General features: G+C 49.0%; 1 protein-coding gene across 1 annotated transcript in view; it reads right to left on the bottom strand.

Annotated features, from left to right (window-relative positions):
- Positions 1-6,999, bottom strand: part of LOC107119772 (cathelicidin-1-like) — an 8,513-nt gene extending 1,514 nt beyond the window's left edge. Inside the window, exons 1-3 of the mRNA XM_015422356.1 lie at positions 6,771-6,999; positions 5,206-5,313; positions 1,633-1,716 (exon numbers count right to left, since the gene is read on the bottom strand). Of these exons, the coding sequence (XP_015277842.1) occupies positions 1,633-1,716; positions 5,206-5,313; positions 6,771-6,947 (369 nt within the window). The 5' untranslated portion in view covers positions 6,948-6,999. The remainder of the gene's footprint in view (positions 1-1,632; positions 1,717-5,205; positions 5,314-6,770) is intronic.
- Between the last annotated feature and the right edge of the window lie 7,208 nt (positions 7,000-14,207).

The following is a 14,207-nucleotide window of genomic DNA, read 5'->3' as shown; positions in this document are numbered from 1 at the left end:
AAGCCTGTATGTTTCTCTCTTCTGTGAGTGAGGGTACCATTCTGGGGAAGGGGACAGTGCCAAAAAGAGAAGGTGCAGGAGGAAGCGTTAACCCTTTCCTCACTTCCCCCTAGAGAAGTCAGTTTGGTGTGTAGTGGCTAAGTGCGATGGAGAACCAGGTTTGATTCCCCACTCCTCCACATGCAGCCAGCTGGGTGACCTTGGGGCAGTCACAGGTTCTCTCAAAGTGGCTCTCTCAAGAGCAGTTCTCTCAGAGCTCTCAGAGCCCCACCTACTTCACAGGGTGTCTGTTGTGGGGAGGGGAAAGGACGGAGACGGTAAACTGCTCTGAGACTCCGAGTGAAGGGCAGCATTTAAATCCTCCTCCTCCTTTGTATTTTTATATTTGTATATGAGGTATGAATGGGCCCCTATTTGTTATTTTAATTTGTGTTTAATTAATATATATGTATATTTTTGTATGTTTCATAATTAGACTTTTAGAGTTGGCCCTCTTCTATTCTTGACTAACCTTTTTTAGGTTCTGAATTCTAGGTTTTAGGTTCAGGGTTTTTTCCCTTTCCCCCTCTTTTGTCCTTATAACAGAATGCTTCAGGAAGATGATCTAATTAAGGGTAAAGGACTGCGGCGTATACCAAAGTGTAGTAGAGTACGTATTACCTGTGGCTGTAGGTATTATCCTACGATGCAATTTCTGCATCGTTTCGTCACGTTATGTTAATACTTATGCTTTGCTTCAGGCTTCTGCAATCCTAGTCCTATTACATTGCTTATTGGGTGTCCCGTCCTACCCATTGTGCTGACTTAAACACTTCGGCTGCGGTCACACACACTCTAAATGATCCACTTCCAATCCACTTTCAGTACGCTTCCCAGCTGGATTTTACACAGTAAAGTCCAGTTGGAAAGTGCACTAAAAGAGGATGGAAAGTGGATTTTTTAGAGTGTGTGACCGCAGCCTTAGGGTTGCCAGCTCTGGTCTGGGGAATACCAGGAGATTTGGGGGGCGGAGCCTGAGGAAGGCGGGGTTTAGAGGAGGGGAGGGACCTCAATGGGGTGTACTGCCACGGAGTCCACCTTCCAAAGCGGCCATTTTCTCCAGGTGAACTGGTCTCTGTCGCCTGGAGGTTGGCAACCCTACTCACACTGTGTCATCTGCCCTTGAGTCTCAATGTGGACTACAAATAATGTAAAGAAAGTTACCATGTTGCTTCCATTGTACTATAGAGCCAGTTTGGTGTAGAGCCAGTTGTGTGTGGAGGTGAAGTGTGCGGACTCTAATCTGGGAGAACTGGGTTTGATTCCCCACACCTCCACGTGCAGCTGCTGGATGACCTTGGGCAAGCCGTAGTTCTGATAAGAGGTGTTCTTGAAAAAGAGCCGTTTCTGTCAAGAGCTCTCTCAGCCCCACCTACCTCACGGGGTGTCTGTTGTGGGGAGGGGAAGGGAAAGGAGTTTGTAAGCCGCTCTGAGACACCGCTTCTCGGCCTTTTGGCTAAGATCAAGTGTGTAGTAAGCCGCTCTGAGACACCTTTGGGTAGTAAAGGGCGGGGTATAAATCCAGTATCTTCTTCTTCTTCTTCTATAAGGGGCACTCGCCCTTCCCCACGTTCCCTTATAGGGTGAACTTACCCCCTCGCCTGCTGTTTCACAAAGGTACTGGACGACGGGAGCCCCCTGCTCAGAAATGATGGTCCCATGACATTCCTTCACCACCTGCAAGAGAGGAGGCAAAGATGGCCGTTCAGGGGGAGGAAAGCATAAGGGAACTGTCGAACCAGAAGAAGCTGCATTGGAAGGTGGACTTTATGGTAACACGCCCTGCCCACCTCCTCCTCCTCCTCCGCAAACCCGACCTGACCCAAACTCCACCCCCCTAAATCTCCAGGTTTCTCCCCAACCCAGAGCTGGAAACCCTATTATTTGGGGGGGTTTCACTGATTGAACTGTGCGGTTTTTTCATATTTTGTAATCTGCCTTAAATTTCAATGAGAAGAGTACACTAAAGGCTGGGTTTCCAGGTCTGGGAGGGGAGCCACCTAGAGATTTTGGGGGTGGAGCTTGGGGAGGGTGAGATTTGGGGGAAGGGAAAGACCTCAACGGGGTAGAATGCCATGGAGACCACCCTCCAAAGCAGCCATTTTCTTCAGGGGAGTGGATCTCTCTCGCCTGAAAATCAATTGTAATTACAGGAGACCCCCAGGCCTCACCTGGAGGCTGAAGCAACCCGAGCTGCAGTGTTAGGAGAGTCTAGTAACAAATAAATAAACACTGCAAAAACCTTTTAGCAAACTAATGTGTTCTATTTATGGTCATCATTTAGTAAAGTGCGTAGTGTATCATTATTTCATCCTAGTCAGGTATAAACATTACATTCAATAAGCAATAACATTCAATACATACAGATTGTTAACTACCAGACAATTTTGCATGAGTGTTTTAAAAGTCAAGCCCCAACGGGAGTTTCTAGAATTATAAGCTCGCTTCTCCTTGCATGAAGTCTTCCAAAAAGGGGGAAATTCTATAATGAAGCCAAGTTATATTAGTAAGGTAAAGGTAAAGGTTCCCTTGCTCCAAAGCCAGTCGAATCCGACTCTAGGGTTGCGGTGCTCATCTCCGTTTCAAAGCTGAAGAGTCAGCACTGTCCGAAGACGTTTTCCGTGGTCATGTGGCCGGCATGACTAAACACCAAGGTGCACGGAACACTGTTACCTTCTCACTGAAGTGGTACCTATTTATCCACTTGCAATTTCTTGCTTTCAAACTGCTTATACTTATGAATTATGTCTTTTAAATAGTCTTTTGTAGGACCGGCAAAAAGCATCCATACAAGAAGGCTGTCCCCTTTTTGGAAGGCTTCATGCAAGGAGAAGCGCGCTTATAATTCTAGATACTCCCGTTGGGGCTTGACTTTTAAAACACTGATGCAAAATTGTCTGGTAGTTAACAATCTGTATGTATTGAATGTTTATTGCTTATTGAATGTAATGAATATTTATACCTGACTAGGACGAAATAATGATACACTACGCACTTTACTAAATGATGACCTTAATTAGAACACATTCGTTTGCTAAAAGGTTTTTGCAGTGTATATTTATTTGTTACTAGACCCAACTGGAGGTTGGCAACCCGAGATATAAATTAAGTTGGTAGTGGCAATATTAGTGATCGAGAGCATGGCTGGTGGGCCCTCACTGTTTCAGCAGAGGGATGTTGGCCCAGTTCAGAACAGGCACAGAACGAAGGTTGTGAGAACCAGTTCTGACAGAATCGGGGCAAGTCGGGGGGAAACGTCTCCATGTCCTACACAGCTTCAACGGGTGTGGTTATTCCAGTCACCATTAGTTAGCAGCAGAGGTCATTTCGGGGGGGAACGCGGGGGAACGCAGTTCCCCCAGGTGATGTACGGGGGGTGGGGCACATGATGAAGCCCCGCCCCCTACTTCCGGCCGCCCTGCTTCCGGCCCTCATTCAGCCAGGAGGAGGCAGGAGAAGAGGGAGGGTAAGTTGCTTCCTCCCCGCCTCTCCCCACCCCTGCCTGCCTGGGGCCAGGGAGGGCCTTCGCGGGGCTTCCTTGCACTCCCACTGGCCTTGCAGGTCCACCGCCAGGCCCCTGATGTCAGGGGATGTGGCATATGCTAATGAGTTATGCTAATGAGTTCCCCTAGCTCTTTTTCTACGAAATGACCCCTGGTTAGCAGAGTGGTTAAATAAAGCTACAAACGCAGGAGCGTCACTTTTACCAGGTTACTCGGCTTACAAAACTACACAGAGCCACATTCTAAGTTTAGAAGGAAAATGCTCCTCTCCTTACTTGAGAACTCCTGCCAGCCTAGCAGTTCGAAAGCAAGAAATTGCAAGTAGATAAATAGGGACCACTTTGGTGGGAAGGTAACAGCGTTCCGTGCACCTTGGTGTTTAATCATGCCGGCCACATGACCACGGAGAAGTCTTCGGACAACGCTGGCTCTTCGGTTTGGAAACGGAGATGAGCACCGCAACCCTAGAGTCGGATCCGACTGGCTTTCAAGCAAGGGAACCTTTACCTTTACCTTACTTGAAAAGTACACTTTGGATAGGAAAGAGTAGGGACATGATAGAGTACTAACTTACTAGCTAAAGGATGGAAGCAGATGGCGAGAGGCCCATCTGCCTCGTGGTGCCAAGAGAGGACCGCGTGTCTCGCTCTTCGTGCGTGCAGGGTGAGACCTTGTCTTTGTCTGCATGTGAGTGGAAGGAAGGGGGACATTGGTCCCTGAGAGCACAATCTGCATTTCAAAGGGGACAGTGGCAGAAGAGTAGATACAAGAAGAAAGGTCAGTGTGCCCATCTAGCTATCTAGTCTCTTTTGCCACACGGTCTGGAGGTCTGAGACAGGGAACATTGCACCAGGAAATTCCAACAGCGTCTTCGTGGGCAGTGCCCCATAGGTCAGTGCTCCCTGTTGTCCCACTGCTTTGCTGTCCTTCATGCTCAGGTTCTGCCACTGTCGTGATCCCCTCATGGGTCGCCACCTTCCACTGCCACCACTCTGGACTTAGGGTCCCTTGGGAAGGCCCAGAGTACCCTCCCAAGCCCAACCAAAATGTCCCTTTTAAGCTGAGAAATATAAGCGTGATGACCAGGCAGAGAACAATGAAACAAATGGTTTATTAATACAGTAATGGGGCAAGGAAAACAAGACAAGGTGCTTAAAATATATAACAGTGTCTAGAGGAAAATAAAACAAATCTAACACGGCTACCTATTTCTCTTAACTGGTTACTATTCGAGGCCCACCGCCTTTTATACCAGGCCTGTGCCTGTACTCACTCCGTCCCAAGTGAGGGATCCTTCTCTCAGACCAGACTGTCCTCTCAGCCTAACTCTGTGAGGGAAAAGAATGCAGTCCCTTCAGTTTAGCTCTGTGAGAGAAAAAGAAGGCCGTTCCACAGCACACAATGTTTAAGTCACAATCTCCTCATACAATCCCTGGACACTGATTGGTTACAACTGTCAACAAGCATTGTGGGGATTGTGGGCTGTGTCTGCTTTCCACTCCCATGCAGGTCTCTCCTGGGCCTAGGCCTCACTAGGGCTTGTCTCCCAGTCCTACACAGATCGTGACAGCCACATAAAGCAAATGCTTTAGCTTTGCACCAAGACAGGTAGTCTCTGGCCCTCTGATTATGGGTTGGGTGGGAACAGAGGGAGGGAACTCACCCCGTCAGCCTTGAAGCCACATTTGTCCAGGTTCAGCTGCTCCGAGGGGGGGCACGTGGTCTCCTGCACGGTGAACTCCAGCTCCTGGAGGGACTGGATCGAGGGGTCCTAGCAAGAAAGAGAGAAGTGCCAAGAGGAACCTACTGGTTAATGCTGCAGAGTTTTGCCCAGTCATAGAAGCCTGATCCCGAGTGCAGTAAATAAATCTCCCAAGAAGTATATTGCAAAGAAGGTCAACTGACATTCATTCAAGTAGATCCAGTTCACATGTAGGTTGCAGTTAAAAGCAAGAGAGAGAAACCTAATCTAAAGAGTGCTTTCCCTGACACAAATGGCCAGCTGGTCCCGCATGGAAGGCCATGTGCAGCGAGAGCGAAAGGGCAAGGGGAGGAGGGGTCGGAGGGCAGCTCCCAGGTTATGACAAAGAGAGGCATCCCATTTGAGTAGAAAACACTTAGACACCCTTAGAGTGAGGTAGCGCCCCGCAATGTCCAGGCCCGCTGCGTTGCTAACCTCACTCAGGCATCTTTGGTGATGGACCTTGTCAAAGGCCTTCTGGAAGTCCAAGTATATGGTGTCTACCAGATCACCCTTGTCCACATGCTTATTAACCTGCTCAAAGAACTCCAGAAGGTTGATGAGGCAGGACTCCCCTTTACAGAAGCCATGCTGGTTTCTCCCTCAGCAGGCTTTGTTCTTCAATATCCTTAATAGCAATTGCTTCAAAAGGGAATTAGATAAGCAAATGGAGCAGAGGTCCATCAGTGGCTATTAGCCACAAGGTATAGATAGGGGCTCTGGGGCAAGTGATGCTCTGTCTTCTTGGTGCTTGGGGGGGTCAACAGTGGGAGGGCTTCTGGTGTCCTGGCCCCACTGCTGGACCTCCTGAGGGCACTGGTATTTCTGGCCACTGTGTGACACAGAGTGTTGGACTGGATGGGCCTTTGGCCTGATCCAACATTGGCGTCTCTTATGTTCTTATGTTCTTAATAATAGTTTCTACCAATTTACCCAGACCTGTAATTCCCTTGATCCCCTCAGAACCCCTTTTTAAAAACTGGGATGATACTTGCTGCTTTCCTGTCATCTGGCCAAGAGGCCAATTTTAGGGACAACTTACATATACTTTTAAAAAGTTTTACGTTTTAGTTCTTTTACGAATCCTCAAGTGTATGCCATCCGGATGTGGAGGCTTATTAGTTTTCAATTTCCCTCATAGCCCTAGAATTTTACCTCTTGTCACCTCAATTTGACTCAGTTCTTCAGACACCCATCCCCAAACAGCAGCTCTGGCGTGGGGCTGTGCCCCACATTTCCCTCAGAGACTATGGCTCTGTCGCCATACGCATCTGGACTGTTCGTGCCGCACCTGTGATTCTCCGATTGGCCTCTTTCCTACAGGGCTTGAAAGCACCCATTCCACAGAAGAAGACTGAGGCCCAGAGAGAGTCACTTGCTCCAGGCCACCCAGCACGGACTGCACTGAAGCATGGACCCCAGTTCAAGTCTCACACTAGCCACAGATGACACAATATGAGCTACCGCTGTTGTTGCCACTCACTCACCCACTCCGGCTGGGGCTTGGCTTCCAGGAGTCGGAAGGCCCATGCCACCCCTGGCTCTTGGTTGTAGAGGTCGATTGCCAAGGAAACGGCCTCCTCGTAGCCGAGCTCCTCTTGTGCAGGAGGCATAGCTGTGGCTGCCACGGCAAGGCCAAGCATCAGCAGGATCCGGCCCTCCATCGTCCCGGGTGTCTGCGGGTGCACCGTTTTTCGTTCCAAGTCACCTCCTATATACTCTGCCTTGGTGTGATTTCCTGGACCTGGTGGGTGCGTGACTCAGGAAACTGCTGAAAGCCCACTTTTCTAAAGGGCTTCCCCTTTCTGCGTATTTTAAGGCAATCATGTTTAGTGGCGAACCGAACAGAACACACAGAGCATGAGAACAGGGAGAGGAGGAATTTCCCAAGGCTTTCGTTTCCTCTGGCAAAAAGGAAAGCACGAAAATTTAGGGCTGGAGCGGGGAACAGGGTATGCCAATTCAGGGGTGAAGCGATCCATGTTTTCATGTTCAGGATTCTGCACTGAGCACATTGGACTGGCTGCGTCATCGCCGAGTGTTGTTTATGTTCCCGAGCGAAGGGGGGATCAGAGAACATAAGAACATAAGAGATGCCAATGTTGGATCAGGCCAAAGGCCCATCCAGTCCCACACTCTGTATCACACAGTGGCCAGAAATACCAGGTGCCCTCAGGAGGTCCACCAGTGGGGCCGGGACACTAGAAGTCCTCCCACTGTTGCCCCCCCCCAAGCACCAAGAAGACAGAGCATCACTTGTCCCACAGCCCCTACCTATACCTTGTGGCTAATAGCCACTAATGGACCTCTGCTCCATATGCCTATGTAATTCCGTTTTGAAGCCGTCCATGCTTGTAGCCGCCACCACTTCCTGTGGCAGTGTACCAGGGTGTACCAGAAACCAGGGTTGCCGACTCTTGCCTGGGAGATTCCTGGAGATTTGCGGAAATTCCTGAGCCTGCGTAAGCAGGGAGGGCGAGGTGTAAATCGGAAGATACAAATAAAATAAATAAATAAATGTGCCTGTGGTGGTAGGGATTTGGAGCGGGATTTCACCTAGAATCTATGGTTTACCCATAAAGTTTGCCCTCTGAATCCAACATGTTCTCTAGGGGAGTTGATCTCTGAAGTCTGGTGATCAGTTGTAATTCCAGGGGATCTCAAGGCCCCACCTGGAGGTTGGTAACCCTACGAGAATTCCAGTAGTTGTGTCTGCCTCATGCTCCATTAAGTAGAGGTCTCTTCTCCTCCTATCTGGTCTGCACATTTCATTACGCAGGGCTATTTTTGGGCAGGAACGCACAGGAACGGAGTTCCGGCTGGCTCCCAGGTTGGCCACGCCCAGCAGGAACTCATTAGCATAATAGGCCACACCCAACAGCAGGAACTCATTAGGATTGGCTACATTAGGGGTGTGTGGCCTAACATGCAAAGGAGTTCCTGCTACAAAAAAAGGCCCTGGGTTTTGACAACAAACAAGGTAAACAGAATAAGAAGCAAAAGGTGGGTGTGGCTGGATGACCACAGTTCTGGTAACATGGGGGTGTGGCCTAATATGTTAATATGCCGTGGTGTCAGGGGTGTGGCCTAATAGGCTAATTAGTTCCTGCTGTTGGGTGTGGCCTATCATGCTAATAAGTTCCTGCTGGGCTTTTTCTACAAAAAAAGCCCTGTTCATTAGTATGAACTCCTTTCTTCTTTAGTCCTGGACGACCTGCATAGCTGCATATGGAGTCAACACCAGCCGATTGAACCAAGGGGTACTTATTGTAATGATTTCACTATCTCTGTTCACTAATGATTTCACTATCTCTTTTCATTAATGATTTGGCGTTGGGAGTAAGCAGTGAAGTGTCTAAATTTGCGGATGACACTAAATTGTTCAGGGTGGTGAGAACGAGGGAGGATTGTGAGGCACACCAAAGGGATCTGTCACGGATGGGCGAGTGGGCGTCAACGTGGCAAATGGGGTTCAGTGTGGCCAAGTGCAAAGTGTTGCACATTGGGGCCAAAAATCCTAACTATAAATATACATTGATGGAGTCCCAACTGGCAGAGACTGACCAAGAGAGAGATCCTGGAGTCATAGTAGATAACTCACTAAAAATGTCAAGACAGTGTGTGACTGCAACAAAGAAGGCCTACGCTATGCTGGGGATTATTAGGAAGGGAATTGAAAACAGATCAGCCAGGATCATAATGCCCTTGTATAAATCGATGGTGCGACCTCATTTGGAGTACTGTGTACAGTTCTGGTCACCACACCTCAAAAAGGATATTATAGCATTGTACAAAGTGCAGAAAAGAGCAACTAGAATGATAAAAGGGTTGGAACACTTTTCCTATGAAGAAAGGTTAAGGCACTTGGGGCTCTTTAGCTTGGAGAAACGACGGCTGAGGGGTGACATGATCGAGGTTTACAAGGTTATGCATGGGATAATCCTGCTAACTTCAGTGGTTCGAAAACCACAGAGCTAGGATGAAGATTCCACTTGCCAAAGGAACGCCGTGATTTCAGGTGAATCCAACAGAGTGGAGGGATGAGGGTTGTCTTTGAGCCTTCAGGTTTGTGAACAGATTAAACCTTCAGTGGTACATTAGGAGAAACTTTAAGAACATAAGAACATGAGAGAAGCCATGTTGGATCAGGCCAATGGCCCATCCAGTCCAACACTCTGTGTCACACAGTGGCCCAAACCCAGGTGCCATCAGGAGGTCCACCAGCGGGGCCAGAACTCCAGAAGCCCCCTCCCACTGTTTCCCCCCAAGGACCAAGCGTACAGAGCATCACTGCCCCAGACAAAGAACATAACAGAGGCCATGTTGGATCAGGCCAATGACCCCTTAAACCCAACACTCTGTGTTACACAGTGGCCAAAACCTAGGGGCTCTCAGGAGGTCCACCAGCAGGGCCAGAACTCCAGAAACTCCCCCACTCTTGCCCCCCAAGTACCAAGAAGACAGAGCATCACTGCCCCAGAAGGAGTGTTCCATCTATAGGTAAAGGTAAAGGTTCCCTTGCTCGAAAGCCAGTCGACTCCGACTCTAGGGTTGCGGTGCTCATCTCCGTTTCCAAGCCGAAGAGCCAGCGCTGTCCGAAGACGTTTCCGTGGTCATGTGGCCGGCATGACTACACACCAAGGCACATGGAACGCTGTTACCTTCCCACCAAAGTGGTACCTATTTATCTACTTGCAATTTCTTGCTTTCGAACTGCTAAGTTGGCAGGAGCTGGAACTAGAGACAGGAGCTCACTCCGTCATGCGGCACACTCGGGTCTCGAACTGCTGAACTACCGACCTTCCACAGCCTGCAGTTCAGCGTCTTAACCACTTGAGCCACCGCAGCTCCGCTTCCATCTATACCTTGTGGCTAATAGCCACTCATGGCCCCCTTCTCCATCTGTTGATCCAATCCCCTCTTGAAGCTGTCTATGCTTGTAGCCACCACCGCTTCCTGCGGCAGAGAATTCCGTTTACTTCCTTTTATCTGTTCTTAGGCTACTGCGCATTAATTTCATTGAGTGCCCACAAGTTCTTGAACTGTGAGAAAGAGAGGGAAACACTTCTTCCTCTTCCTTCTCTGTCCCACGCATAACTTTGTAAAGCTTGGTCATGTCACCCCTCAGTCGTCATTCCTCCAAGCTAAAAAGCCCTGACCTCTTGAACCTTTCTTCAAATGGAAGGAGTTCCCTCCCCTTAATCATTTTAGTTGCCCTTTTCTGCACCTTTTCCAATGCTATGCTATCTTTTTTGCGGCGAGGCGACCAGAACTGTCCACAGTACTCCAAATGAGGTCTCACCATCGATTTATACAGCGGCATTTATGATACTTATAAAGTATCTCAAGTAATTTATATATATTTTTTGTTTTATATTTTTACAATTTATTCACCATATATGATTTATCATATAAGCCTTAATACATAGAAAGAATAATGTATCAATAACATCTAAGTATCATCTCTTAAGGTAAAGGTAAAGGTTCCCTTGCTCGAAAGCCAGTCGAATCCGACTCTAGGGTTGCGGTGCTCATCTCTGTTTCAAAGCTGAAGAGCCAGCGCTGTCCGAAGACATTTCCGTGGTCATGTGACCGGCATGACTAGACACCAAGGCACACGGAATGCTGTTACCTTCCCACCAAAGTGGTACCTATTGATCTACTTGCAATTTCTTGCTTTCGGACTGCTAGGTTGGCAGGAGCTGGAACTAGAGACAGGAGCTCACTCCGTAATGCGGCAACTCGGGTCTCGAACTGCTGAACTACTGACCTTCCGCAGCCTGCAGTTCAGCGTCTTAACCACTTGAGCCACCGCATCATCTCTTAATATATCACAATATATTGAGCATCATCTCTTAATATATCACAAAAGATATTGCACAACCCCTTTATTAATATCACTCCTCCTTAATTATACAAAAGTTTTAAGAGGAAGGACTCCTTTAAGTCTATTTTGAATAAGTCTGTCTTAGTGAGCGCAAAGCTTCCTCTAAAGTGAAAAGCACGTTCCTAATAACCCCCAGCAGAGCATTTGCCTTTTTTAGTTGCAGTGGCAAACTGAGTCGATATCTTTAGTGAGCTATCTACCACGACTCCAAGATCTCTCTCCTGGTCAATTACCGCCAGTTGTCTGCAGTCTGGAGATGAGCTGTAATTCTGGGGGGGTCCCCAGGTCCCGCTTGGAGGCTGGCCTCCCTATGACAGGCCAATAAGATTTTTGGAGTGTAAAGCTTTTGAGAGCCAAAGCTCCCTTCGTCAGATGGAAAAGCAGAGTGAATTATGCTAGCAAAGCTGCCATAAAGGGTACTGTTGAAGAATGATGCAAAACACCAAGTCTCTGAGACTTCCATTTTCCCCGACTGCCTTTTACAGACATATTATTACATCCCACCTGATTTCCATCACAGAACTCAGATCAGATTCCCAGAAAGTCTCTGCTCTGGGCCCTGACTACATCCAGAGGAATTTCAGCAAGAGGGCTGCACTGTGCTTTCAGGATAGGGGTCCCGGGGTTTTTTGAGCTGCACTGCTGGCATCGAGACCCACTTTGGTGTAGTGGTTAAGTGCTCGGACTCTAATCTGGGAGAACCGGGTTTGATTCCCCACTCCTCCACTTGCACCTGCTGAATGACCTTGGGCAAGCCATAGTTTTGTCAGAGCTGTCCTTGAAAAAGAGCAGTTTCTGTCAGAGCTCTCTCAGCCCCACCTACCTCACAGGGTGTCTGTTGTGGGGAGGGGAAGGGAAGGGAGTTTGTAAGGTGCTCTGAGACTCCGAGTAAAGGGCAGAATATAAATCCAATCATCTCCTCCTCCTCCTCCTCCTCTTCTTCTTTTTCTTCATCTTCTTCTTCTGAAATTAAAAGCCGCCTGCTCCTTGGGAGGAAAGCGATGGCAAACCTAGACAGCATAATAAAAAGTAGACACATCCCCCTGCCAACAAAAATCCGTATGGTCAAAGCCATGCTATTCCCAGTAGTAATGCATGGCTGTGAGAGCTGGACTATAAGGAAGGCCGAGCGCCAAAGAATAGATTCTTTTGAAGTATGGTGCTGGAGAAGACTCTTGAGAGTCCCTTGGACTGCAAGAAGATCAAATCAGTCAATCCTCAAAGAAATCAACCCTGACTGTTCCCTGGAAGGCCAGATAATGAAACTGAAGCTCAAATACTTTGGCCACCCAATGAGAAGGGAGCACTCACTGGAGAAGACCCTGATGCTGGGAAAGATTGAAGGTCAAAGAAGACGGGGACGGCAAAGGATGAGATGGTTAGACAGTGTCATCGATGCAACGAACATGAAATTGAGCCAACTTCAGAGGACGGCGGAAGACAGGAGGGCCTGGCGGGATCTGGTCCATGGGGTCGCGGAGAGTCGGACTCGACTGTGCGACTGAACAACAACGAACAACAACAAAGCTGGCATCTTTGGCATTCTGACTCAGGATGTTGGGTGGGCACGACCAGGGGTCATTTCGTAGACAAAGAGGTCCAGGAGCTCATTAGCATAACTTATTTGCATATGCCACGCCCCCTGACATCACCGGAAGTGTGTCAAAAGGCAACACCCACCGCTCAGGCTCCACTGGACTGTTTTGGATTGCTAGCTATTGGGGGGGGGAGTGCAGATCTGTCCTCGCAGAGGAGGGAGAGCTTGTGCCTGAATAAAACTTGGCCGTAAAGGTGCCACTGGACTATTTTGGATCGGGGAGCCGGGGGAAGCTCTGCAACTTACCTGGCCGCTTCTTGCTCTGACTGAGGGCTGCTGGGAGCAGGGGGTGGGGCTTGTTGCATGTGCCTGCCCCCTGGGCTCTTTACTGCCAGAGCTCCGCTCCTGTGCGCTCCTGCAGGAAATGACCTCTGGGCACGACCAGAAAACCGGCTGCTGCAGGAGGTGGAGCCAGCCACAAAATGTCAGGGAGTGAGGTTGTGCATAACTCCAATAATAGCTTTGCAACATTTCAGGCCGAAGCTCCACTTAACAGGATGTAGATTTGCCAGGTAGGTTGGACCCGCAGGCAAGGGGGATGGAGAGACATTCTAGGAGTGGAAAATGGCCTGCCTGGAAATAAACGCGGTGCGCCTACATCACCCAGAAGTAACGTAGGCATGTCAGTGACGGCGGGGGTGACGCTCTGGTTTTTGGGCAAAACTCTATGGTAAGATTGGCTTCAGAGCATCGAGTTTTGCCCCCAAACCAGAGCATCGCCCTCCCAATGTCACCGACATTCTTATGTCATTTTGGGGCGATGTTGGCACGTCACGTTTACTTCCTGCTTCTTCCCTCCCCGCTTCTGGTCAGTCGCATTTATTTCTGGCTTGGGGGGGGAGGTCTAGCATCCCTCCCCCCCACTTGTAGAACAAAACATCCTGTCCCCCAAGCCATAAGGACAGGCAAGTCAGGAAAAGGAGAATTCAGAAAAGCCCTTTATTGCGGTCTTTCCTGAAACATCACAGCAAAACAGGGTCGAGGTCAATGCCTCCCTCTAAGCTGCGGAGTCTTGTGAGCAAAGATTCTACTCTGTGAGCTCCTGGCATTCAAGTTGTGAGCGAGCGATTTGGCTGCTGCATCAATCGGTTTGCTCTGGAGCCCTCCTTCCTGAGCTGAGACAAAAATCTGTGAGCCGGAAGTTAAAAAGCTGTGAGCTAGCTCACACTAACTCAGCTTAGGGGGAACACTGGTCAAGGTCCCAGGAAGTATGGGGTTGGACCTGGACCTGTTAGATGCACGGCAGCACCGTGATGTATGGGGAAGCGGGGAAAAGTCTGTTTCCCGATTGCATCAAAGTCAGGGCAAAGCAAACCGCACATAAGCAGCCAGAGACACGATGTGAACTGAGGCAGATCACGAGAAGGGAGGGCAGGAAAGGGTTGCCTCAGTGCTTAGTTCTCGAGACCCTTTCTGACATGCCCAGCCAGGGGAATGCCG

Source organism: Gekko japonicus, unplaced genomic scaffold (genome assembly GCF_001447785.1).
Source record: "Gekko japonicus isolate JY-2015 unplaced genomic scaffold, Gekko_japonicus_V1.1 scaffold915, whole genome shotgun sequence".
NCBI classification, from domain to species: Eukaryota; Metazoa; Chordata; class Lepidosauria; order Squamata; family Gekkonidae; genus Gekko; species Gekko japonicus.
The sequence above is the reverse complement of the archived record's forward strand: the minus strand, read 5'-3'. Positions and strand labels throughout refer to the sequence as shown.